Raw genomic sequence first — 27652 nt, 5'->3', positions numbered from 1 at the left:
ATAATTCTAACTCATTTGACTAGGAATAGTTTATTAAAGGTGAGAAAACAAAAAAAGCCACAATCCATTTGTTTAATTGCTTAAAACCTATATACATTATAAATAATTCCACTACATTACAACCATTTGTTTTTCCTAGTCTTGAGTCCTACATATTGAGATGTTACTGTCTGAAGGGCCGGGCAGACGGGGAGCGGTTCAACATGGCCTGTAAACCTAGGATGGGCCGAGTAAAAAGAGTGACACAACTGGAAACATATTTGTTTATTTGCCTATTTGCACTGAATACAACAGCTGGGGTGAGTGGGTGTGTGTCTGGCTGCAAATGTACCAATGACTTGTTATTGTAAGAGGAGGACCGGGAAGTAGCTGGTTGATGTTTCTAGACCTAAAACTCAGGAGAAGCACTAAGTCTCGGCTGTGCAGCGGTAACAGTAAAATCCTCAACAGTCACATCACGCAGAGGGGAGAGAGAACATGCCTGCTCTGTGGCGTATGGGCCCACGAAACATCCTGGAGCCACACGGTGAAAATCATTTTGTTTTAGTCTGTGGAGGCAGGACGTTGCTCTCCCCCTCTGCTCTCCTACTGTAAATCATCTTTTTTCATGTGCTGTGTAATCCAGGCGTTTTGCAGAAGTGCCTCTGGTTCGTCCCTCCTCTGCCAAGCTCATCCGTAAAGCGGGAATCTTTCCCTCAGTTAGACGCTCTCCAGTCTCCCGGGGTTGAGAGGTTAAACGCTATCCTGGAGATATCCAGTGTGCGGATACTGGGGGTTTGTGTTATGTTCATTGCGTGAGGTACAGTCGTATGCCTGTGTGTGTTCATTCTCAGTCCTAGGCCTTTCTTAGCTGCTAGCTGCCCTGCTGAGGCTCCTGCTGCTGCTGCTGCTGCTGGTGGTGTGAAGTTACTGGGTTTAGGTGAGGGACGGAGGACGCATGCGGCGCTGGAGCCACGTGCAACACCGAGGGAAGACCCGGCACACCCCCGCCACACATCGACGCCGCCAGCACCACGATGTTCTCCTCTGCCACCTCCTCCACCTTGACCTCCGCCGCCATCCCCCCGCCTCCCGCGCTCCCCCCGGCGGCCTTGCGAGAGCAGTCCAGGCAGATGTAGTCCTCGTTCTCCGCCATTTCGCACGACACGCCCACGCACACCTGGTGGAACCACTCGTCGCAGCCGCCGTCGCACTGCACCCAGTCCACCTAGGGAGGCAGGCACATGCGCACACACACACACACACACACACACACAAACACAAACGCAGACACGTGAGTGAGGATTAAACATGATCAGGGCAACGCTGAAGTCAGGAAAACAGTAATAAAACTTAACTTTCTGAAAAACTACATCGCTAAGAGGATCAGTTCCACCCAGACTAATTATGCACTCATGCAGACTTGCCAACCTTGGATTAAGTTTTGAAGTATTAAGTAATTACTTACTAATATTTTGTACATTCAGTGTATAGTGACTGTAGACATCATCACACAAACTAACGTTATGCTAACTACTATGACTTGTCATTGATTAAGCACTTAACGGATCAGACCGTGTTATGTTTTTTTTCATATGTTAACTTAAAAATCTTGGCTTTCCACATCTCACATTTACCTTAGCACAGGAGTTCAAGCTCAGCATTGGGAAAAACCAGCCAATGACACAGAGTGAAAGGAGGACTGGATGTGAGGAGGGAGGAGCAGACAAATAATGTCTCACAGACATCACACAATTGTTAATCAACCCAGCTTCATGCCTTGGCTATAATTTTTTCTGACAGGCTTAAACAAAAAAAAAACCACAAGTCTCTTTTGGTATATTTTATAGTAGCAGCTCGTATCAGTGTACTTTGCAGAGCTGTTGTGCAAAATGCATACATATCGGCAGGTCTGCTCACAGTGTCATAGGGTGCTTTATATGAAAGCATCTTTCAAATGGCATATTCCATGTTAAAAACAACAATGACACAAGGGGATTGTGATAATAAGTCAGTGTGCATTTTTCATCATTTCACCATCTGTACTCCACCCACATTGTTGCAAGCCTACCAGTTCCACGGCTCTCATTGGCTGCCCGGCGGATATGTCGGGGAAGGAGACTGGCCACTGGTTAACTCACAGTGCCGTCTCCAAAAAGGGCCACATCGGCCAGCCCTGTTAATATGTTATGTGTAACTCTCTTTAAGGTGTTCCAGTGCTGTTATCAGCTGTTGATATTCAATAAAGTTCCATGATGTTCATTTCAAAAAGTGTTCGTTATTAACTCTGTACTCAGCAAAGAAAAAGCTCTGTGTCACTCACAGGGAGAGGCCCAGGTATTTTGCACTCCAAGGCCTGGATTGCAACTTTCTGTGATGAGAATATAAACCGGAACTTGGCGCTTCTTTCTCTCAATGTGGCAGGAAGATACTGAGGAGGTCAAGAGCTGTCTGAGTGACAGGTTAGTCTGAAGACATCATGGTGCTCCCTCCTTACGCAGCATGGCACCGAGCCCAACAACCAGCTGCGAGGTGCAACTAATATGTTACTGTATGTGCCAGGGGATTTCACAATTCAGAATGGAACCACATCAGGGCTCTGCACAATCCAGATGAAGCCAGTATGACTTTCTATGACGAACAAATTAATACGCATTACTATGACGGTGCAAGAGAGTGAAAACAGGAGAAATAATAAAAAATGTAAGTAAAAATCTATCCGCAGCCTAAAATCATGTGAGCAGAGACATGTTGTTGTTTTTATGCTCTCTTACTTTAATTAAATACAAAGCAACTGAGGAATGAGCATTAAGAGAATTTATGTTTTTAAGAACTTGCTACTGCTAACACAAAAGTACAAGACGACGAGCTCTGATGCATGATATATGGATCATGAGCACACAGCGGACTAGTATGGATGAGCATCAAATCAATGTATTTTCATCTGCTTGATGCGAGACATCTGAACCTCCGACAGGCCCTACTCCAGTATCCCAGTTTTGATATATATAAAGTTTGAAATCATATTTTGAAACGTGTAAAACATAGAAGATTGAGTTTTAAAAGGGTGCGCAGCCACTAGGTCAAAGACAGGTCAAAGGTCAAAGACCACCTTTGACCTGTGTTAATGACTAAACCGTAGCTGTGTCTATCAATCATCTATGGGTCACCTGTCATGTCTCTTCTGCTGCAGCACAACCTCTTGACAACACAGGCCTCTATGTGGGACTATGGGCTTTCAATGATCATTGGAATCAGCTCCATTACGGCTAGGGGTGCAACAACAACACTTTTTTTCCCTTGATGCAGATTTTGAGCAGTAAACTTTATGTATCAGGCGATTCAGAACACCATTTTGATCTGTTATTTCTACTGAACAGTAAAGGCTTTGAATATTACTATATGCTGATCTGGGTCCCTCCCATGTAGGAGAAAATTCATACCAAGCTTCGTACAGGGAAACGTCCCGTGTCGCTACCATTCACATCCGATCTGGGACAGACCCGCGTACGCAAGTGTGCTTCCTTAATCATCACTTCTCTATCTGCTGTCACTTCAAAAGCATATGTGCTGATATTCAGTGTTGGCAGGTGACATGAGGCTCCAGAAATTGTTCTGTGAACTCAAAGTTGATTATATTTATGTTACAGTAGGTATCATCAGCTTCTCTGTTGTCGCCAATGCAACGTCTCAACTTTCTTAACACTAACTAATGTATAGTGCACCTTGTAGTAGTGCCGGAAGAGCGTGCAACAAGGGTTAAGCACTGAAGTTTCAAACAAGGCGGAGCACAGTTTGACCCGGGTCATTCTGCAGAGTCAACTTGCCCAGGTTGACCCTTTCACACCAATGGTCAACCTGCATATTTCCTGTTTTTTCCACTAGTCTGGGAGTGAACTGCCACAGTGACTGGTATATCCCATAATTAACCAGCTACTTACCACTATTTTACCAGCCAGCTAGATTTTTAATTTAGAATAGCACCTCCAAACGATGGTTGGCTACCTGCCAAGTGGCGAGTAGAGTAGACAACATTACCAGCCGCAGCCAAAGGAGTTGGCTGATGGCAAAGTATCAGAGCGATCCCCAGTTTTAGAGGAGTAGGAGGAGGAGAACACAGCATTATCATGGGAAGCTACAAATGAAGTGTGACACATGCCTACTGAAAAAATTCAACTAGCTAAAACACAGCACTGGTGTCATTTTACCATCTCTAGCTCCTTCGGATGACAGTCTACTCTATCTTTTTTTTTTACATCCATTTAATGAAGACGTGCTATCCTTGACCTCTCCAGCAAGTGTTGAGGGTGAAGCTGCAGAACATAATCCTGCCCTCTGCTGGCAAAGGCAAAGGCTCATTATGGCCTGCAATCAGACATTGAGCCAGACATTATATCCCCATTATCGCCTCTTATCCAGGAAAGGCTCATGTGGGTGGCAGGTTAGTTGGGGAGGCACCCTGAGGGGGGCTACAGTCATCAACTGCTGGTAGGGATTCAGTCTTGCTCAAAGACACTTCAGTAGGGCAGATGCTTGCTGTCATGGGAGCTTGAACCCTGACCCTCCGGTTCTCCCTACTCACTACACCCCCTGCTGACTTAAACCCCATGTATATCTGTACCAAACTGCTCCAATTACAGGTATTGAACACTAGTTATTATTAGCTAAATGCTATGAAAGATAACTCACAGTTGCTTGCAACACATCACTGAGCCTGTATCTGTCCTTGTGAATATAAACCCTCACATACATATTAAGGCTTTTATTCAAAACACTGTATGTCCATTTTGAAAAAATGAGTTGCCTTATGTTCATGTTCATACGCCAAATATTTAAAAAAAAAACTACAATATAATCTTATGTAGTGTGTTTCTACTTCACAAGTAAAAAGTCTTTACTATCCAGAAATAGATGACCAGAATCCATTTATCCTAATTTCTGGAAATCAAATTTTGGATATAATTGTCCTCAATTAAAACAGAAATGGACATGACAGCTTTGACCATGGTCAAGTAGGGCTGAAATATTAATTGAAAAACAGCCAAAATTGCAATATTGACTGCTACAGTTTCCCAATTGCAAGGTGCTATAAGCAATATTTTATGTTGTGCAGATTCCCTTTGTCTACAAATCAAGTTCAAAGTTTGTGAAAATAATTCTATTTAAATAAAACAAATGAAGTCAAGTCTAATTTTTAAGTCTAAAGTGCTTAATATCAAAATTGTATTTGGGGGAAAAAAGCTGTGCCCACATATCGCAATTAATTTCACAATCGCAATATTCATCAAAAGAATCACAATATAATTTTTTGTTGATATTGTGGAGGCCTACAGCCAAGTCCTCACCTTGTCCTTGCAGGGTCTCTGGCAGTTCTTGGCTGCACACACGGCGTTCTCATCGTTGGAGTCCTCGGCCCCGGACCAGTCGTACTTGGAGGGGATGTCCAGAATCTTCTTCTCCTTCCTCTTCTCCAGCCCCTCCCTGATGGCCTCTGCCTTGGCTGCCGCCTTCTCCTTCCTCTTCCTCTCCTTCTCCTCCTTGGCCAGCCTTTTGGCCAGCTGCTTCATCTCACGGCTCTTGTCCAGGTTGAGTTTGAGCTTCTTCTTCTTGGGTTTGCCCCCCAGGCCCAGCTCCAGGCCGACCCTCTTCAGTTCTTTGGACTTGGCCGGTCGAATGTCTCCCATCCCCGCGGCCCCACCGGCGGCGGCGGCGGCCATCAGCATGTGGTGGTGCTCGGCTCGCTCCAACTTCCTCTTCCTCTTCTTCTCCGAGTCCTTCAGCTTGATCTTCAGAGGCTTCTCCATTAGAGAGTCATCAGGCTGGGGGGGCAGGAGGGCAAGAGGGAGAGGGAATGAGAGAGAGGGAGGAAAGAAAATAAGGAAGAGTATTAAAAACAATTTGGGCATTTAGTTGACACTCTTGTCCAGAGCAACTTACAGTGAGTGAGCAGCTTCTCGAGGACAAATGGCTGTCGATGGATATAACATTGGCTGTTGTGAGGACTGAACTTGGGATATTCTAGTTACAGGACGGTCTCTCGGAATACTAGGCCACCCTGCCACCCTTACAGCATATTCCAGATTAGACAAGTGTATATTAAACAAAAATACACAGATTTCGGTTTTCCCCTTGTCCACAGTTGAGGGTTTAGCGGGTTTTCATTGACTGTTTTCATAATGTGGGCATTGTGAAGCCCTTTGAGACTGTAACAGTGATTAAAGACTAGACAAATAAACTTGACTGGACCAGGTACAGCTAACTGGCTAGTGATGCTATCAATCTCTCTTTATGCCTGTTAACACTGCAAAGTTATCAGTTCTGACCATTTGACAGTCTACATAATACGTCAACATAACGTAGATCATGACAGACTAAAAACACAAAATTTATGTTTACATTTGGCTGACCGCCAATCTAAAAAACACATGGTTTGGAAGAGCTGGGGATGATCTAATACCTCACAGGTGTGTTTTCTCCTGTTTGACCTGCCTCTGTCACCGGAGTCAACTAGAACGACTTATTCAAACCCAAACCCAACATTCAGTCGCTGTCCCAACATTTGCTACGGGGTCCAGCTGCGCGATCGGGTTGCGTAATGGACGGCCTCCCTACCTCCATGACCTGCAGGAATCTCTCCTCGGAGGGGGGGTGCGTGGCCTGCAGGATCCTCCAGATGTGCTGGGTCTCATCCAGGGACACCTCCAGCAGGTCCCCCACCATCATCAGCTCCTCCAGCTGGGCCTTGGCCTGGGGGGACAGCTCAAGCACCGGGGGTTCCAGGCTGCGAGGGACCAGGGGGGTCTTCCTGGGCTGCTTCCTGGGGGTGCCTAGGTCTGAAATATCAATATTTAAATATTTAGAGAAAGACAGGTGACAAATGTAATGACTGGGAATGAGATCAGGAATGCAAAAAAGGACAAAAAAAAAGAAAATAATTGTAATCTCTCATAAGAGTTGAAGATGCAAATTCCATTCCTGAATAATTTGTGCTGGGATGGTCAGATGACACAGCATAATAAAGATCAAGGGATAATAGCTAGCATAGGCGTCAACAAATTCAACTGACTCAACAAAGGAGGAGAAAAGAGAGAGATGGTAAAAGTGTATAAGTGGACAAGAATAGTGTGTGAGGTCTTACTCTGGACGCAGGACTTGGAGGCGGAGGAGTAGGCGTGCTCGGCGCAGAAGGACGGCGTGGCGGCCGGCCACATGTGACTGACCACCTCCTCGGACTTAACGGGGATCTCCTCATCACAGAACAGGTAGGGCTTCACCTCACCTGGGTCCTGGGAAAAAAAGACACACACAGACACATGACAACACAGATTAATTCCAGTTGTTCTTGAAAAAAATCTTTCTTTTAATCATGATATCTTGACTCAACGTATGTCTGTGTGAAGTTGAGGTGGGACAGAGAACACTGTAGTATTGCATTATGGTTCATTTCAGTAAGAAAGGCTATGTTATAGCGCCATGGCAGGGAAAAAAATATCTTTTTTTTTTTTTTATCAGGTAAAGTCAACCTCTGCTTTTTGTAAAATAGCCGTGACCATTAATGTTTTATGGGGAGAAGATCTCATTGTGCATGCACTTCATTTCATTTCAGTCCTCTTTTCCATATTTGAAATAAAACAAATCAATCTATCAATCTATTATTCTCTTACAGCAGAGCTCAACTTTACTGGCCACATGGTGCAGCCAGCAACAAGTGAATGTTACTGGCCAAGAGGAAGAAATTACAGTATGCTTGCACAGTAGACTTTCATGAACCATAATGCAACTTGTTGCATATGGATAGTTTACATAAGGGGTAGTTTATGGAACATTATGGTCAGTTTTTAAGACAGGCAAATAAAATCGATCATTCAATCATTAAGTAACTTTAGTGGTTTTGAGAAATGTTCACCTTCTCTCCCTTTTCTCCTCTTTTTGGCCATCTCAAACATGCACACAATGTCTGAACTATACCACCAAACCCCTTGAATGTATAAATTCTCAAAGCCAAGGGTGAGCTACAGCGCCCCTGCAGCTAGCTCAAAGACACTTCAGCAGCATGCATGCATGCTGACAAGGGGCTTGAACTGCATCACCAATTTAAATCAGACCTTTGTCTCACGTACCTTCATGTCGTAGCCATACGTCTCCCTGATGTCCTCGTCTGAGTCCGTCTCCTCGTCGTCGTAGTCCAACGACTGCCGAGGCGATGTAGCCCTGCTGAAACCTGACTGCTGGAACGTCTGGATGTGACCCTGAGGAGGAGACACACACACACACACACACACACACACACACAAGCACACACATTCAGTGTTTCCTTAACATTTATTTAGCTCCAGTCTGGCCTCGTAACTGTTGTAAAACTGGGCCCATTGCTAGAAAAATATACACAGAATAAAAATTAATCTCCTGGCTTTTTTGCTCAGTCCACCTCCCAAAAAAAATACAATTACAACACAATTCTATATATCATATCAGCTGACACTGAATCTCATGGATAATAAAGTGCTCTTACAAAGGTCCCATTGTAACGTTGTCAAACTTTTACAAGACAAAAACCAATAACTCAAAGCCAGCTGAGTCTTCCAGTCTTTGATTCCCAAGTTCTTACTAATGCTATTCAGTCTTAGAATAACAAGGAACAGCATAAGATCATTAAAGATGGTGGTCCATAGTACCTGCAGGTCAGGGTTGGCGGCAGCTTTCTGTAGCTCTGCGTTGATGATCTTCTCGGTTTTCTCCCTAGCAGCCTGCTCTACCATGCGCTGGCTCAGCACAGACAGCTTGGCCAGGGCTGAAGAAAGCTCCTCAGTGGCCAGGGCCTGCCGCGCTCGGTCCTGGTAAGACAGACAGACCGGTGGAAGGTTGAATACATCAAAAGCAAACCATGAAAATCAAGAGAAGTGCTGAACCTAGAAGCCTTTTTATACTTTTGGGTGTCTAAAGATGATTTGAGGCGTCATAATGATTAATATTATATCCATGCGTACCTGCCAGCCCATGGCTCTCTCTGTCAGACACTGGAGGGCCTCTCCTTCTGGCAGACGCACCGGCAGCTTCTGCAGCGACACCAGCAGCGACAGGATGGTCTCTAGTCTCGGCCGCCTCGAGCGCTGGCACAGCGGACACAGGAACTTGGAATCTTTGCTGTTGCTCTGCCAGCCCACGCCCACCTTCTTCTGAGAGCCCGTCTTCGGCAGCGGCACGCAGGCTCCGTGGAACCAGTCTTTACACAGCTCGCACTGCAGCATGAAGCCGCTGGCCGTCTTGCGACACAGGCAGAACTTGACCTCCTCAATGCGGTCGGCCATGGCCATCTTGGCTAAGTTGGCGGCACGGAGCGAGTGGATGGCCTCCACCTCTTTCTGCTCCTTGGCTTTGAAGGCCGCCACGACGGTGGCGGGCTCTCGCACCTCCTCCAGGCTCTCGTCCAGGTCGCTCAGGGTGTCGGGGTCGAAGCCTCCCCTCTCCTTCTCCAGGAGCTCCTTGACGCGCTTCCGCTTGCTCTTGCTGTTGCCGTAGACCCCGATGTCGACGCGTGGACTGAGAACCTGAGGGAGAGACACAGCACACATTACAGGTTACAATACAGATTATAAAAAAGGATATGAAAAGTCAAAAATATTCATCCTGCCTCCAGGCAAGTATTAATCTGCCCCGTCTGTACATGACTGAATCACCCGACCTTGCTTGAAACCAGTGGTCTAGAGACCATGTGTGATCGAGGGAGTCCACTGCAATTAGATTACATAATTTGTACAAGATGGAGCGTCTTAGGCCTATACAAGAAGTTTGAATTTTCACTGATGAACAGTCTTTTATTGCACTCTAGCGAGCCACTGACTCCTTGTCGCTGTCTGTCTGGTCTTACCAACTGATGTTTGTCCATATGGTATACTGTATGTAGTGGCTATTTGTTATGTGTGTTTTTGGGCTTTTTCATTTTGTGTGTTTATTTTAAACCCGGTCTGCAAATCAAATTTCCCCTCACAAGACAATAAAGTCTGCACTGGAAACAGAAAAATTTGCACAGCATCAAATCACCTCCAACTACTTGACAGTCTAGACATGAAGTCCCACCTGGAGCAGTGTATACGTGGAGTTCTTCTTGAGGAAGGTGCGGGCGGTCCTCTCCCTCCAGGCTCGGGCCGAGGCCACCTGAGACTCCACCTGGGCCAGCGGGTCTAGCCGGACGGGGATGGAGCGACCCCGGGCCAGCAGGCTCTCCAGCTGCTCCAGATAAGCGTAGCTACTGCCATTCTGTGTGGGATGGAAACACAGAGGGAGAGTCGTTAGAGACATTTTAGCTGATGACCTTATCCAGAGCAATGTACAATGAGGGAGCAGGTACAGGTTCAGAGTCTGGTTATTCTGGTTAGAAGGCCTCCTTAACCACTAAGCCACCTTGCTGTATTCGCAATGTGCATACTGATTGCTTTATGCTCTTACACACATACAACTGTAGTCAGTACCTGGATGGCCTCCACCTTGGCGGTCCACTCCTTGGCCTTGTGCAGGGCCTCTCTGAGGGCCAGGACGTTGGGTAGGTAGGCTGGGATGTTCCTGGCCTCCAACACAATGCTCTCCAAGGTCACCATGCTGTGGCGAGGCCTGGAGGGGGACAGACAGGAATGGGATGATACAGAAGGATTCAATTAATAAAGACTTTCATCTTCTCTTTAGGCAGTAGCACCTGTTGAGGTTGAAATGTGTTGGATATAAAAGACTACAGTGTCTAATGCGGTTCCTTCAATGATGAACCATATTTATTGATCTTTTTCACATCTGTTCCTTTGAAATGCAAGTAAGCTTTTCCTTCCATTCTTTCATATTTTGTTAGCCATTTGAGGCCTGTTCTCTATATTTGGGATTTTTGCACTGTAAGGTGGTGTAAACATCCCTATCTGCTCTGTGTGATTTCATGTGTGTATGTGTGTAACCTCACCTGGCCTGCAGGCAGGCGCGGGCCTTGTCCTCCCATCTCTCTGAGACAGTGAGGATCTCCTGCAGTTCGGCCATGGCCTTCTCCACAGCGTGGTGGGGGGCCAGGCCCACCCCAGAGTCTATCAGCCTCTTCATCAGCTCCAGGGTGACGCGGTGGGGCTCGGCCAGGGTGACGCGCACCTTGGATGTGACGAGGACGGAATAGTCACATTTCTTAAAACACTACTTGAAACTTTCTGTACTGTGCGATCCCTTTGGTAATCATCATCTCAATTCCTCTATTTCCTCTTTACATTCATTCAGCTGTGGTCCTCCACAGCTAGAAATATGTAAAAACAATAACAACTCATGTAGCCTTATAGCTCTGCAAAAACAAAAAAAATTGGGTCTCAGAATCAAAATCACCCCATCACCAGGATAACAGTGTGAGGCTCAAACCCCGGGGAGTTGTTACAAGAGGCCACAACTACAACAACTCACCAAACCACAAACACACACACTGACTGCAAAGTCTAGTAGGGTCCCACCTCGTCGAGCCAGCGGGCCTGCTGGAGCTCCTGTTTGAGTCGGGGCAGCTCAGGCAGCTCCACGTCCAGACCGCTGCCCAGGTCCAACAGGGCCTGCAGCTTGGAGGAGTCCGGCATCTCGTCTGCCAGCGCCACCTGGGCTCGCTCATGGAAGTCCTCCACATTCTCCAGTAACTCCTGGAGACACGGGAGAGAACAGCGAGAAAGAGAGGGGGAGGAAGAGAAGAGGGAGGAAGGGGTGCGGTGGAAGAAGTCGTTTATCAATATAGATGGAGGGAGAGGGGGAGAGAGAAATGAAGAGGGTGGAGAGAAAGAAAAATAAATTAGAATCGACAGGTCACTGCCATGAACTGCATCAGGCTTGAAATTATTACACCCAAGACTTGGTTTGACAGCTAAATATCTGGGTGACCGGGTGAGCATGCAGGTATTAGAGGGGACTGACCTTGACTTGTCGGGCCTGGCTGATGATGCATGGCAGCCTGAAGAGCTGCTCCACGAAGGCCTTGAGCTCGTCCACCGTCAGCTTGTTACGGCTCCGGCTGCTCTCCGAACGCAGTCGGCTGCTGGAAAACGCACAGGGAAAAACACTGGGGATTTAGTTCACCTTTGAACCCGAGCAGTCAGAATATTGACGAACAAATGTTTTCAGGGGTGTGTCTACGCTGGGTGGGCAATTGATTGATTGTGCCTGCTCGTTTGTGTGTGTGATCAATCAGTACATTGCTTTTCAATTGGATTCATTTGAATGTGTGTATCCATGTCCACTGACCTGTGCCTCTGCTTGCGGCTGAGCAGCAGCTGGGCTACAGAGGAGCAGGTCTCGGCCTCTTTGACCATCTCCCTGAGGCGCCGGAACAGAGTGTTCTCCGGATACTTCCTGTCCTCGGCATCCTCCAGCAAAACCTTCAGCTCAATCAGGTCTGTGAGAGAGACACACACAGAGCAACAATGAAGGAGAGAATCGCAGGAATCTCAGCAATACACCACCACAGAACCAAACCAGCAAAGTTGATGTACATAGTTTAAATATTTTGTATTGTTGCTAAAGTGTTACATAAATAGTAATCATCGCCTGCCTTTCTTGTTCTTCTGGTCTGCAGCCAAGGCCTCGGTGACCCTCTTGGCCCAGGTGTCGTAGGACTGAGCCCGTGTCTTGACCCCGTACAGCATGGACGGGAACTCCTCCAGATCATAGCGGTACCTGGAACATACCATGGAAAGATCTACATCAGAATACGGTTTATGTTGACCTGAGATATGTACAGAGGTGTGATCAAGTGAATGCAGAGCATCAGGAGAAACTGGTAAGTTTGGGATGATTTTTATTTGGTACAAATGAGAGCATTTGTGTCAAAAAAGGGGGATTACATCTAAAGAAGGAAGTAACAAAAAATAGATAAAAATAAATAAAAGGTACCTTTACGTAAGTAATACAGCATTTTGATACTTGTAGCCAGAACGCTCGACGCCAAGATCTGCATCTATCATGGGTTACACTGGTTTCACATAGGCTATGCATTACAGCAGACGGGTCTATGCCACATTATGAGCTTAAGTTGCAGAGACCCATTTAGAAATGCTTCCCATTTTATGGAAGAGCAAAACAAATCCGTTTGATATGATCAGACTATCTTTAATGACCATCAAGCCATTCTGCTGTTAAAAATGTGAAAATCAGAGTGAATTAGATGCACTTTGTTGGATTAGATGTACTTTAATGCAACCCAAGTGGAAAGTTCACTCATAATACAGCGGCCTACCAGTGAAAGCACCATATTCTAAAAGAATTATGGACAGTGCCCAAAAACAAGGCTTCTCACCGGAGACACTTGTTGCCCAGCGGACAGTCACAGAGATCCGCTGCGTGGTGGAGACAGACCAGCCGGTCAGGGCTGCAGGAACAGGTGAGTGCAGACAGGAAACAGGTCGTCTTACACTTGTGACACTGGCGCTCGTCGTCGGGGACCAACTCAAACACTTCCTGCTCCGAGGACAGCACCCCCTGTAGGTAAGGAAGAAGAACTGATGAATAACTAATTTCTTTCATGCCATAACATCTACACATACTGTGAAATATATGTGGCTTGCCATTTGAAAGGGATTTGAAAGATTAAGTACTAGTAAAGGATGTGTATAGGATAGGTATATTAGATTACAGGTCACAGTCAGGTTAAAAGACAGATTACAACGTGTCAAAAACTAACATGTATCTTTCAATGGATATCTCTAGAAGTTTTGTAGTCCAAGGTGAGGCTAAATCCATGTGTGATCCATGAATGTCAAAGCTGAACTAAAAGGTATTTCTTCTGATCACTGGTATCTTTAAACATGAAATGATAAAAAAAAAAAAAAAAAGAACTTCCTCTCACCATTTCTTGGACGGCTTGTCTGAGGCGCGTCTCCTCCTCCATCGTCTCGCCCATCTCCTTGAAGACGGCAGCAGCCAGCTCCACGTCCAGGCTCTCTGGATCGGCGGCCATCTTGCACAGCAGCTCCTCGTGGGAGAAGACGCAGTAGCGGTGGAGGCGGCGGTAGTGGGCCACGCACTGACGGCCCATAGGTAACTGAGGAAGGGCACGAATGAAGGATGGACAGACAAATTTAGAGAAAGAACATAAGAAAGGTTCATCCTGAGTGGTGAGGTTCGATTCAATTTAAAGACCCCATGAAACGGCATCTTCACTTTCTTGATTTGACGGATTTCCTGTCCTGAGGCGGGACATAACGCAGTGAGGGATCATTCAAAGCCTAAACCAATGGAATATCAGTCAGGGAGAGAAGGGCTTTATTTGATGGGAGAGGTGGGAATGTTAAAAAATCTGTGTTGTTTCAGTGGTTGGAATTTATATTTACGCCTACTGGTGCAGCATGAGGTCACCATTAAAGATACTCTGTTTTACAGGGAGTAAAAGTAATGGGAGGTCATTTCATGGGGACTTTAATCTTCAGTGACAGGATACAAATTAAGTGCCTTCTTGGGACAACGCAAAAAGCAGAAAATAGCAGGGGAAAGCAGGAAAACGGGATATCTTCCTTTGAAATAAATGGAGTAATGGAATGGAAAGCCTAGAATCCACAAGGAAAAAGAAACTTCTTTACCACATAAATAACACAAGCATAAACAGTTAAAATAGCCAGCACTCTAAACAACTCAATGAAATGTGCCTTTATTCAACAGTCACTATGACCGGGTGCTGAGGAGGTCTGCATAGCCGAAACATGTTTATTCTGCCTGTTCAAAGCAGACACAGTTAATTCATTTTCTAAAGTTCCGTCTATTTTTCCAGTCATTTCGAGTTTTCATGCCCTTTTCCACCTCAGCTGATCTTTCATTGGTTTTATTTGGGTGCCTCCTGCTTCCGTGTGAAATGCATAAAACAGAAAAAGAATGATGTTTTGCCCTCACCCAGTCGGCGGTGCAGAAGTTGACGGCCTCCGCGAAGTTGTAGCCCTGGTTGAAGCCGCTGTGGTAGGCTCTGGGGAAGGTCACCACAAACTCTCCCGCACACTGATTGGTCCTGTACACCTGGATGGAAAAACACACACACACCGTACGTGACGCTATTAAATAACATGGAAATTACACATGAAAGAAAGCACCAACTCATACAAAGAGGGAGCAAGGGCAAAATAAAACTGTTTTATGCAGCTGTTAGGGTTGTGCCGATGTATGATGTCATCGGCCATTGATGATGGGCTGTCAGGGGCGATGTGACTTTTCCAAGTGGTGATGTTGAGGGTTTTTTCCCCATCAGTACAATATTTTAAAAATAACATTTTGCTTTTACAATGTAGCTATCAGCCAAAACAACACACACACAAACACACACACACACACACACACACACACACACAGAGCCCAACAACTCACACACACCGTTCCAAAGAGGCAGCGTTCTCCTCAATTCTCTACTTGTTTTCAGTCAGTAAAAAGTGTGGCAAGGCTAGTTAAGTCTGTGTTTATAAGCGCAGTTATAGGTGAAAAATGTTCATCTGAAAATGGAGGATGAAACTTGCATTAGTGAGTTAGGACCGGTCTGCGGACAGACCAGTCCTGCGCCCGAGGGGTGTTTGCTCTCTCGCTCAGGCCTGTCAGGCAGCCTCCTCCTACAAGGCCAGAAGTCTCCCCGTTTTATAAATATTTTAGCAGTGACAAAACAGCACTTAAGTGTGTGTGTGCTTATGTGAAATCACTGTAGTTTGGGATACAACAACTATTGTTAAGAAGAAATCATGATTATTGGCACTATTCCAAAACTTTAGCTACTACTCCCTCAGGCCTTACTGAGGGAAGAGGTCCCTCGGGCTCCCTGCTGCTCCCGATGTCATCGGCTATCAGAAATGTTTGATTGGGCGATGTGACGATGTGAAAATGCTGGGGATCGCACAATCCTAGTAGCTGTGGTCATGGGGGAACCTCCATCACATCAGCGGTGGACGAAATGACTGGCTGATATCCGATATTTAATAAAAGGCCAACAACGGCTCGACAAAAACACCCAGGCCCAGTCTACGTACAGGGACTCCGTGCTCCATGAGGACGTTGGGGTTCATGATGGTGACCAGCTGGTGCAGGAGGTCGGGCTGCGAGTCGAACAACTCCGGAGCCAACTTCTTCATCACCGCCTCCAGCTGCTCTGCCGCCGAGGCCGGCACTCCGTACCACGTCTTCGGCTCGCCCCTGGAGGAGACAGAGGGAGAGGAAGGAGCAGGTGAAATACTTTTATATTTGAGGTTTAGCGGAATCTCTTATCCAGAGCAAGTGTAACAGTAGAATAAGCTTAAATTTCATGAGCAGGAACACTTCATGCAACCAACAGTGAGGAGGACAAGGGGCAAGGCCACAGCCTGCCAAGAAAATGGAGTAGATATTGTTGTGTGCATACACTGATTATGAATGATAGAGAAGTGCTGCTGGAATATCAATGGGTAAGTGAAATGTCAACCAAGTGCTAGAGTGATATCAATGAACATGTCAATAGGAATATAAACATCTCTGAATACGCACGTCAATATTCAAATGTTCAAATCAAATTTCAAGAGTGCGAGAGCCCTCATAAAAATAAGCTCTATTGACTTAAACATAAATGAAGTTTTCATCATATTTTATCCCCTCCACTTTCCACCCGCAAGAGGCTGGCAACCATGTAAATAAGAATTTGTTCTTAAGTAACCTGCCTGGTAAAATTAAGGTTAAAAAAAAAAAAATAAATAAAAAAAAACAATGCTCTAACTTGTACGACTTATACATGATAGATGGTTACAGGGCTGCAACAAAAAAAAACCAACAGCAATAATTTTGTATGTAATAGAGTGTATTTTTATACTCTGCACCAGCATGCATGTGTCAGAGATATAATGAAGAACCAGGACAACATGCACAAAAACTTTATAATCACTATAGGAAATGAACAGTAATTTTATGTAAAAAAAACAGAAATCCCGAGAGAGAGGCAGATCTAGACAGATCTATATAAATACAGTATATTAACAAACAACTAATTACGTACAATTTCAATCAATTAATTTACAATAAAACAAGCGTGAATTCGCAATAGCTGCGACCACATACATAAAAATTTCCCCACCCTTTGGCAGCCACAGTTATGCACCTTTTTGTTATAGGCCACTCCCACTACCACACCCCCTTTTTGCCAATTGGCATGAACAGTTAATCAGCTGTCCTTTGGCTCATGCCCAACCTTTCCACAAAATCTTGTGCAAGTCTGTGAATCCATTTGGAAGTTATGCGCCTTTTTGCGATAGGCCACTCCCATTGCCACGCCCCCTTTTAGCCAATTGGCATGAACACAAACACACACCTTCACACACACACACTTGACCTCCATGCCAAATTTCAGCCTCCTAGGGCGAAAACTGTGGCCGCCAGAAGGTGGGGAAATTTCTGTGGACCAACCAACCGACCGACTGACAGAGCGAGCTATAGAGCTGCTGGTCACAGCTAATAATAAATCATGTCCCTGTAATCTCACCAGTGCAGGAAATTGATGGAGTAGCTCCAGTGGTCCTCGATGTGCCAGCAGAAGGAGGAGAAGCACATGCCCACGTAGAGCCAGGGCACTTTCATGCCCGAGATGTCCACGTTGATGTGGGTGAGCACCGACTGCTCCAGCACCGGCATGTTGTTCAGGTTCCAGCCTGAGTTGGCATACTCCTAGGAATAGAGTAAGATGAGAGAAAAAAATCCTTTTCATTCACTTCATGGCAGAGGTCAGGTTTCTACTAACTGTAGCCAGCTCCAAAAAGAAAAAAGCTTTTAGGGACGGGGTTAGATGGAAAGCTAATGAATGAAATGTCTCCAGGCTCGTTTCTAGGACACAAGGGAATCCCCATTAAAATACAGAGTTTCCCCTACATTAAAAGTGCTTCTCTGGGGCACGGCGGACCAGTAGAGCGTGTACCATTATAGGGAAGTCCTAATCGCAGCGGCACGGGTAAGAATACGGCCCGTCTTTTCTCTCAATGTCTACTGTCCTATCAATAAAGGCCAATAAAAGTGCTTCTCTACAAAACAAGCAGTGTAGTCAGTGTAGTCATACTACTTAGTTTGCATCTTTAATAATGTGAATAGGCAAAAACCCGCCTCACCCAAACTAGATAGAGAATTGTCTCACTTCCCTTGGCCGTCTTTTTGTTCCATAAATTTTCCATAAATTTTATAGCTAACTGGGAAATGGGTAACAAAAACAGGCAAAACAACACTGAAATTATAACTGAACTTGTAACTGAAATTATTTAGATTACTAGGTCCATGTTTCAAAGTTTATTTACCCTATGTGACTGAAGCATTCAAACTTGAACACTGAATAATCCAGCTGCAACGTTTTCCATTGCATAGCTTCTTCCTCTCTTGCTACCTGATACCACATATTCTCATCTCTGCCTGTTCAACTCTGCTTCTTATTATTGTCTTCTGATTGGACTGCACTGCATGAACACTACAGCATGCTACTCTCCAATGGATGTGTCTTTGACAAATTTAATTGATATGTGTCCATCAACTGTCATGCGCCCTGTCAAAATATCGTTGAGCGGAAAAGCGTTCTGTGTCTGACTCATTGTAAGTCACTTTGCATAAAGGCATAAGCGAAACACCTAATCAGCTAATGTAAATATACACAGGTCTTCTCACCTCCTCGTCTCCCAGTAGCCTCCTCTTGCCGTCCCTGACAGGAAAACCGCTGCCCACGTCCTTGGAGCTGATGTCGGCTCCATACTCCACAATCACATCCTCCTCAATGCTGCTGACCAGGCGCCAGAACTCCTTCTCCACCAGCTCTGTGGGAACCATCTGGGGGAGAGAGAAGAGGCTCAGCCATGGAGGACCAGGAACCTGATCTCTTTTTTCTAGTTCGACCTAGTTAGTTATGATGTGCACCATTTTCTGTACAGGCCTTGCAAACGGAAACTCCCTAAGGACAATAAATAATAAAACAAAACAGTATTGTATGATTTTGACCAGATTTTGCCATTCCACATGATTTTAGAAGATCACGGTGGAACTCTTTCAAAGAAAACTATATTTAACCACTATGATCTTAAAAATGTGTTGGGATGGCAAACTTTGTTCTTAACTTGAGTGAGAAATTTGTTGGAAGTGGCAGCAGCCTGAAGGTTTGTGAAGCAGGTTTGTGACCAGATGGTTGCCAGTTCAAACCCCCACACCGGCTCAGTAGTTTACTCAGTGGCCAGCAGTAGAAGATGAGAAAAGTGTGTGTGTGTGTGTGTGTGTGTGTGTGTGTGTGCACGTGAAGCAGGGCAATTCTGAAAAGGGACATGTGTGCTCAGCAAACCTTTCCCGGATAACTGGAGGGTAGAAAATATACATATCTTGCAATGTGACAGTGTGGGCAGTCCACCTGAACTCTGTTGCCATGCAACAGTGGACAGTTAAGGCAACATGAGAGTTGGTGCAAGAGCACAGCATGAGCCAAGGATGAAAACCAGCAGGAGCAGGAAGTGTGACAGCAAAGACGAAAGAGTGCCATCCACTCAACAGTTTACATATTCTAGCACAGTGACTGCGTTTTACATACATGGACGGGCATGTTGAAGTAGTCAGACTTGAAGTGGTCGGCCATCTCTCCGAAGCTCTGGAGACTGTACTCCCTCACGGCCTGCTCAAAGCCAAACGCCTCCCTTGGCTTACTGCACTCCTGTGGGGGGGGGGGATGGACAGTAGATTCTTAGCTTGTAGACTACAGACATTTACCTCAAGTATCTAAAAAGGGTAGTTCTGTAACTGAAAGAGGAAGAAATGAATCGAATCACTCCTAAAATCAAAATAACTTATGAACTACTTGCACCTTCCAACAGATTCTTATAGCAGGGCTCCTACACATTTTCCATTTCATCATTCCATACTTCTTCCAGACATCAATTTCTTGACAGTGTGATGGTTTTGGTTGGTGTTCAATATAATCTCTATGTACTGATATTAGCTGGGGTATATGACTACAAACAAGCCCACATCACTCCAAAGATGAAGATTATCTTTAATAAACAATAAAAATACCCCGATGTGAAATGACAGTGGGCCTGTATCTACATGAAAGTTTTCAAACTTCTGAAGACCTGGAAATTATCTAATTCATTTTTCACACTTCACTTCAGGACTTTTCAGAGTATTGTGTTGGGACTACTAAGATCTTGCAGTTAGACTGGTCAGATAGCACTCTAGTCTCACCTCAGCAACACACTTGGGGCAGCGCCAGTCCCCCTTGGGCACATCCTGTAGGGGCGGGATGAGGCAGAAGGTGTGGTAGCTGTCGTCACAGCCGTCACACAGCAGGAGGCGGTCCTCCTCGTCGCCCCGCCCGCACATCAGGCAGAGGTAGAGGTCGATCTGGGGGATCAATACCACAGAACATACATAGGGATGGTTAAGTCCAGAGTTACACGATACAATTATCATGGTAGGAATTAATAAAGTAGATCCCGAAAAATTCAAACGCTACTAAATTCTGTCTGTGGCTACTAAGATCGTCTACTCTACCAGCCACTTTAGAAAATAACTATGATGATAGCTGTTTGCCTGCTATTCTAAAGAAATACATATATAAAATAGTCAAAGTGGCTTGTGAATTCTGGGATCCATTGGTTACCGAGGCCAGGAGAAGAAGAAGTGAGCTTCCTGTCCTGTGTGATTTCATAGCAATATGCCCAAGCCAGACAATGAACTGGTACTCACAAAGTTGACCTCCAGGGTCTCCTTGCGCGGCCGCATTTTGATGGCAAAGGCCTGGGCCTTGAGGTGACGCTGCTTCTTGTTGAATCCATCATCTATTTAGAAGGGGTGAAGTACCATTGTAAGAAAAGAGAAACCCGGCGGTGTCCATTTTTATTTAGAGACAGAGCTGTCAAACTCAGATGACTACTGGTGATTTGTTGCTCACCATCTGTTGTGTGTACAAATACAGGTAGAACTGGAGTAATCCTTACCAGCTGGTACAATCTCCAAGCCCACCATCTTGGTGCTTGTGCCAAAGATCTTCAAGCCTTTTGGCTCCTTGTTTTCCCTCTACAGAAAAAACAGCGACAACAACAGCAGATCGTGACACCGCACTGAGGACATGTCCAGGAAACGCTCCGATCCTGCTAAAATGCCAAATATCAGACCGACCCCTGGGGAGCGTGCCTGCCGCAGCTGGGAGTCTGGGATCAGGCAGGGAAAGACATGCTGGAGCAGAGGAGTGGATGTTAAAGGAATGAATTACCTTTATGTCAGATAAGCGCTTTGATTAAATAACATGCATCCAGTATTTATGCCCAGTATTTATTTTGTTTCCTACAGTTTAAGTTAATGCATTATCACACTGCATGTTCAGTGGATCGTGCAAATTAGGTTAGCATCATCTCCAAAGTGCTAGCTTACTGGGGCACATTAAAAACTAGGCACACAAAGGTGAAATTTCGACCTACTTGCACAACAGTAAGGTCATCAAAGACGATATTTACAAAAACGTTTACTCACTTTACTCCGAGAGCGTACTTCTATGATCTACGCATAATAGGCTTAATTACAGATTGTGTTGTGGGTGTAATGATTTAATTCATTGTTGTTTTATTCAGGAAGGACACCAAGGCATTGTTTCACATGCAAAACTTAGCACACTGTTAACTGAATTCAGAATGTGTAGTCACATCCAGTGTTGTATGCACATTTACAGATTTATCTTATTTCTACCACGAGATTGGGCCTATCGTCAGTGTTGTTTTGGTTTAATTAAAAATGTTAAGTAGGTTGGCCATTTCTTTCCATTCAGGGTTAGAATGCACAAAGAAATCAATACAGAATCATTACAATTTAATCTATGACATTATGTGAAGAAAAAAAGTAACGACAGCTTATTACAAATGTATAAGAGCAGCTTGGCTTAAAAAGCAACTTTCCTGGCCTATCCAACTATTACCACTTTGACACCTTTTTCCACAAAACTTTCTTGGAGTCGTTTTTCGCCTGAGATTCACTTTTTCAACCAAAATTTCCTTTACCTCAGACCTGAGGCGCCGGGAGCGTCTCTCGGGCAGGGGTCGGTCTTTGGTCTGCGTTACATCACCGTGGCCCTCCCTGTCTCTCTCCTTATCTTCCTCCTCCTCCTGCTCCTCTTCCTCCGTCGCCTCCTCCCCTACTCCCTCGTCTAGTTCTTCTCCATCGTCTCCCTCCTCGTACAGCCGCTGGATGCCCTGAGGGGAGAGGGGAGCGGGGTAAGAGGAAATTAGATTCGTGAAAAGTCTAGAGGTCGGTCTATTCTAGGCTATGGAGAAACAGTGATCTTATAACGATGACATATGGAGCGCTTGCAAAGCCACAGTCTACCGAAAGGGGCAGAAAGAACCACAGGATCTTTTCGGTGGCTGCTAGGCTTTTGCGAAAGTGTTTCAGTGGCACAAAATCTGTGCTACAAGACAACTACATCCTTGTAGCTCAAGATTGTGGCTTGGCAGTACACAAACAAATTTAACCTCAGTCATAACCAATCATAACCAAACCTAACCCATGAATGTGTCTGTGTGCTTGTGTCTAGTGGAATTGCCAACAGCTTCAGCTTCGTAGAGCCTACGTCACACTAGGCAATTTCAACGCTGATTACAAGCTCGATTTTGTTTGGAGGAATAAATACAAAAAGCAATGTACATAAGGATGCAATAACAAATTAAGTGAAAGAAGTCCCATACAAAATTCCTAAATTATCCTTGTAATAACGTCACTCACATACATTTGTAATGTAAATGTAACTTATAGTTTCTGTACCATGAAGCAAAAAATGACAGAACGTCTGTTTTGTGACTGTTGACAGTGAACATTTTCCCATTCTGGATGAATAGGAAAATGTTTTCGAATGACAGAATCGGACAGAGATTGATCCCTCGTCTTCATGTGAGTGACGCCTCATCTTTGTCCCGTTCCATGGTGTAAACAGCCCCCCGACCAGAAATTCTTTAGTCTAATTCACACTGAGCCAATCTTAAGCATTCCATATCACAAATCATATACTCATATCACAATCACAATATTCAGGACAAAAGTTCTGATATCTTCATTGATATTTTGCAGCCATATGTAGCGTGGTCAAACTGTGTCAGTGTGTCCGTCTGTTTGTTGGGTCAGCACCACTCACAGTTAGCGTGGCTCCGGACTGGAAGAGCTCGTAGGGGTAGAGGATCCTCTCATAGTGGGAGCGCAGGAGTGAGCCGGTGCCTTTCCCGGGCGGGAAGCCCATCCGGCTGGACACCTTGGACCACGTCTTCTCCTTACACACCGTCTCGAAGCCGCCCTCCGACGATACAATCTGAAACACACAGGTGTTGATGATGAGTATGTTTACATGCATCAAGGAGTGCAAAATTGCTTGTGTGAAATGACAGTGGGTCTGCAAATACTCCCCCTCCTAATTCGCCAGATTTTTGTCCCAATCCCAAACTTTTCAAGTTCAACAAAGAAATAATCAAAACTTTTTTTTTTTCCACACCTGTCTAAGCATCCAGTAATGAGACACAAAGATGTAACCCTCTTCACCCACTCAATCAATGTTATATTCAGTGTACACACAAACAGTGCACACAGAAATAATCCAAAATGTTGTTTTACCTTGCTGAGCCGATAGAGGTCCAGCACCTTTCTCTCCACATGTGGGAATCGGATTTTGGAGCCCTGCAGCTCCCAGAACTTGGCGATTTGATCCAGAAAGTTGAGTTTAACCCGAGTGAGGGCCTGCAGAGTCGGGGGAAAGAGGAGAGAGGACAAAGTCTGAATGCAGAAGCACAATGTTCTGCTGTTATACACATTTAATACCTCAGGCAAGATTGTGTTTGAGTGGCTGCACTGAACTCCAAGACCGTACTGCTCTGGTCAGGTAAAAACCTCATAACTGTGATGCTGGTGTCGCTTATGATTTTTACATGCATGGAAAGTTGACATGGCCATGTGTCAAATAAGTTTCATAACCCAAGGGACCATGACACCCAATCAAAAGTGAATGCAATTGTAATGGTTGTAATCTGAAAATTAGGCTGTTTATCTTGTTCTTAAAATAGAAACTTTTGAGACACACATTCACGCAAAATTACTGACATGATACTTTTTCTAACACTTGGCAAACTCACCTCAAGTTCGTTGAGTCTTTGTACTCGAGGAGTGAAGCGGAAGTTGCGCACATCACAGGCAAAAGGAGGCTGCCAGTCCTGACAGACAGGAAAACACAAATATCAACCTATTCACACAGCAATATAAACAATGAGGAAATGACAGCAACAACAACACTGCAACTTGGAACTGAAATCACTGTTTCTCAAGAAGAGAGAATGTGAGCAGAACGGGCTTAATGAGGGGCAACAAATATTTACAACACAATGTCACTATTCATTTAGTTTGAAAAGTGTAGTTTATTTACAATATCCAATTTTCGTCCTATTTTTGGCCAGGCCCTACTGTGCATGAACAGAGCCTCTTTCAGGCTGTAATTGTGGATAAGGCTCATATTCTGCCTGGTCATAAAATGGCAAATACATGGGCATCTACTGGCCACAGACACACGCCCCAACACTCCTAGCCCGAAAAATAAATGTTTACTGTATTTGTTGACTGCATTTCTATATAACATGATAAATATGAGCGTAAGGTCTGAGACGAGCGACCGGCCTATGTGTGGCCTGATGTCGCATCTTCACAGCTAACATGTTTCGATGTAGCTATGAAGAAAACAAAAACAAAGAAATGATAGCCGGAAATGTTGAATTTATGCCGCCTTTTGCAAATCCAGATACTTTTTCCTGCACCATAAAGTAAAACCAATCTCATCCAAATGCAGAATAAATACGTTTAGTGCGAAGAAATTAAGCCTAATTTGACCTCTATTAGTGTAATGGCAACTAGTAATGTCGTTGCCTAACGCAAAATTCACGTAGGCCCAAAATAACCCTGCACTACATAACAACAGGAGCAAACAGGCAAATCCACGCAGACTCCAATCCAACGTTCTTAAAATGCTACTGAGTTTACCTCGGGGGGTCGGATCTTGCAGATGCCCGTTTTCTCTGCAATGGGTCGGATCTTGTTGATAAATCCTAATGGATCCGAGAAATCCTCCCAACTCGGCTCAAAAACTGGGCATTCAGGTGGGGGGACGAATTCAGCAAATCCAGACATGTTGGACTTGTACCAGTCAAATACTCTTTAAAAAAAAAAAATATTTGTTAAAAAACGTATTGAGTTGAGTTCATCAGTCCATGATTAGCTTCCAATAACTGCACATTTTCCTCTTGTGGGAACTTCCTCTGTGTCCATCATGATCCTTCAAACCTCTTAAATAACAAATCACTTCAGTGACAAGGCCATTTCTTGGTCTTCTAGATGCGATGGCGTATCACAATCCCGGTTGAAAGTAAAGGAAACAACTGGGCTCCAAATAATTTCCAAGGCTTTGCCATCATCCGGAAACTGCGGGCCAGGCCGGGGAGTCCTCCCCACCACTCCCCTGCGCAGGGCTGAGAGCTACCTGGGACGGAGGGCAGGATCAGTCCAAAACGCCATCATTCCCCTTCAAAATGGGGACAGACGACACCTTCGCAGAATAAACACACTCCAGTGAAGGCTCGCCACATTGACGCTCACTGAAGTACAAATATATTTGTCAATACAACCTGCTAAACAAAATGCACTCGATTGTCCAACGTTGGCTGCGATGTTAGCTATGTGCAAGCTAACATTGTGTAGGTCCCAGTGTAATGTGACTAAGTGCCTGGGTAGTGTATTATTTCACCATGATGCATTTCAAACAAAGTTGTGATACGATTATCCAGCGTTATGTGGCTAATCACGTTAGCCCGTCGAGCTTCCCCAAATCAACTCCGGTCTTTGCATCAAGTTCTTCGAGTAAAGCACCTGATAAGTACCAGCAAGACCACAACAGTATAGGGAAGCTAGTAGTGGCAAAGACGCTGATAGTAGCAGGCGTAAATTGTTGACTGATGTGTTCACTCACTGCAGCGACCCCATTCATTGAAGCATTTGGAAAATACGTTGGCAAACTAGCGTTAGCTAAGTTGGCTAGCTAAGATCAGCTTAGCTAGGGCTGGTCGTTGCGCAGCTAACATTGACGTTAGCTGAGAAAGTCGGTTGAGCAGGACAATCCGCTGTGGCTCGTGTAGTTTGTTCGGCGACAAATCAAATGAAAACGCACATCAGCCCTTTCGCTTCGCGTCCCCAGCTTGCCACTTTTCGTACGATTTAACGTCGCTAGTAGCTAGGTATTAGCCAATGTGCTAGCACTAGCAAGGTTGCGAGATAGCTGTTATGTTGCTTTCAAGTGCCCCTCGTAAGCTTCCGAGTACTTCCGAGTTCGCAAGTTGTAAATAGGCCTGGTCGCACATTAAAGTGCTTTTGATAGGAAATAATAACAAATGGACGCTGTAGCAAAAGCAGTTTTGGTAGCTGTTGTTTTATTTTGGAAATCAAGCAGCGCATAGCTATTATGAGCTGCAGCGGCAAAACGACGAGGAGAAACTTAGCATGAGACGTGTAATTAAGGTTAAAACCAAACTTGTATGTACACATCACTTTTACTATCGGATGTTGTCATAGCGTCCATGCTCCCCGCTACCTAAACGCCACATCTCGGCAACTCGGGTATTATTAATTTTTATTTACCACTCTCTCGGGTCATTCATGTGCATTTACGTCGCAATTGGAATATTTCCCACAGCACTTTAAGGCAGCATTAGTTCTCCAAGGGTTTGTTGCGGGAATCGAGCTTAGCCGGCTAAAAAACCGTCTTGATCCTTTACACAACCTCCAACGATCCCACAATTACTGCTTCAGATAGACATAAAACTGTCGTATTCCTAACTGGCGCTTATTTTATTATTATAAAGTTTGATTTAACCTTTGCTAACGTTCGTAGGACCACATTACAGCCACACAATAACAATGTACCCATCCTCCACTTCCGTCTCAGACGAAAACTAGAGCCGTCTTGTCTGAAAATCTGGATCGCCATCAAACAAGTTCAGTGTTGCTTTAATAATGAACATGTGAATTTGAAGACATTGTTTTCAATTTTTGTAACTTCCATCACGCAGGTTTTCAAAAGTAAAAATCGAAAACATTTGTTTAGTTTTCCACAAATTAGACTTCACTCTGGTCTGGCATTTATGACTTTATTACAATCATACATTTTTTATCGCATAATACTCAAATTAAAATTACAGTGTTGTAGTGTTACGGCATGTATTACAAAACATCCCATGAAACGCATCAGAGAAGTGGTATAAAATTAGAATACGAGGATCATAATGTTCACGGTGTATATAGATAGATAGGGACCCCTGCTGGATATTCAAGTTATTGCATTAAAAAAAGTTGCAAAGACATCACAACCATCACAACAGTCATGGGCAGGAGTGGAAATCGCAACAAAATATCCTACTCCAGCAGAAGAAATTTAAATTGTTAATTTGCTGATTTTTTTTTTTTACTAAGATGGAGGTAAAATTACGTAAAAATCTACTAAAGTAAAACAAAACGTAGTTCATCAAAACAAAATGTAGTTCAGTTAATGAGTTACTTTTTACAAAACAGAATATTGTTAGATGTGATTTTTTTCCATGCAAGGCCAAGAGCACAGAGTTCAAACTAGATTATTTTAATTGGATAAAAAAAAAAAACTTTAACAAAATACAGT

The 27652-nt window shown here is 44.6% G+C and overlaps 1 protein-coding gene across 2 annotated transcripts; it reads right to left on the bottom strand.

The window, feature by feature from the left end:
• Positions 1 to 249: 249 nt before the first annotated feature.
• On the bottom strand, positions 250 to 26249 carry kdm5a (lysine demethylase 5A). 2 transcript variants are annotated; one of them, XM_071924429.2, is made up of 29 exons: positions 24973 to 26249; positions 24078 to 24155; positions 23563 to 23685; positions 23093 to 23263; positions 21966 to 22157; positions 20913 to 20991; positions 20662 to 20753; positions 20158 to 20325; positions 19508 to 19627; positions 18604 to 18762; positions 17444 to 17625; positions 15969 to 16131; positions 14857 to 14976; positions 13820 to 14014; positions 13271 to 13452; positions 12527 to 12651; positions 12220 to 12370; positions 11893 to 12013; positions 11448 to 11624; positions 10922 to 11100; positions 10449 to 10587; positions 10057 to 10236; positions 8967 to 9527; positions 8655 to 8813; positions 8100 to 8228; positions 7118 to 7265; positions 6592 to 6812; positions 5325 to 5798; positions 250 to 1207 (listed from the first exon to the last, which is right to left on the bottom strand). In XM_071924429.2, the coding sequence occupies exons 1-29, from the start codon at positions 25117 to 25119 to the stop codon at positions 854 to 856; spliced, it is 5289 nt and encodes a 1762-aa protein (XP_071780530.2). In that variant the 5' UTR covers positions 25120 to 26249; the 3' UTR covers positions 250 to 853. The 2 variants fall into 2 exon arrangements, with proteins under 2 accessions (XP_071780530.2, XP_071780531.2); XM_071924430.2 differs by having other exon boundaries at positions 20158 to 20316.
• Between the last annotated feature and the right edge of the window lie 1403 nt (positions 26250 to 27652).

This window comes from Centroberyx gerrardi, chromosome 24, assembly GCF_048128805.1.
Source record: "Centroberyx gerrardi isolate f3 chromosome 24, fCenGer3.hap1.cur.20231027, whole genome shotgun sequence".
Classification (NCBI taxonomy): Eukaryota; Metazoa; Chordata; class Actinopteri; order Beryciformes; family Berycidae; genus Centroberyx; species Centroberyx gerrardi.
This window is presented reverse-complemented; position numbering and strand designations above follow the sequence as displayed.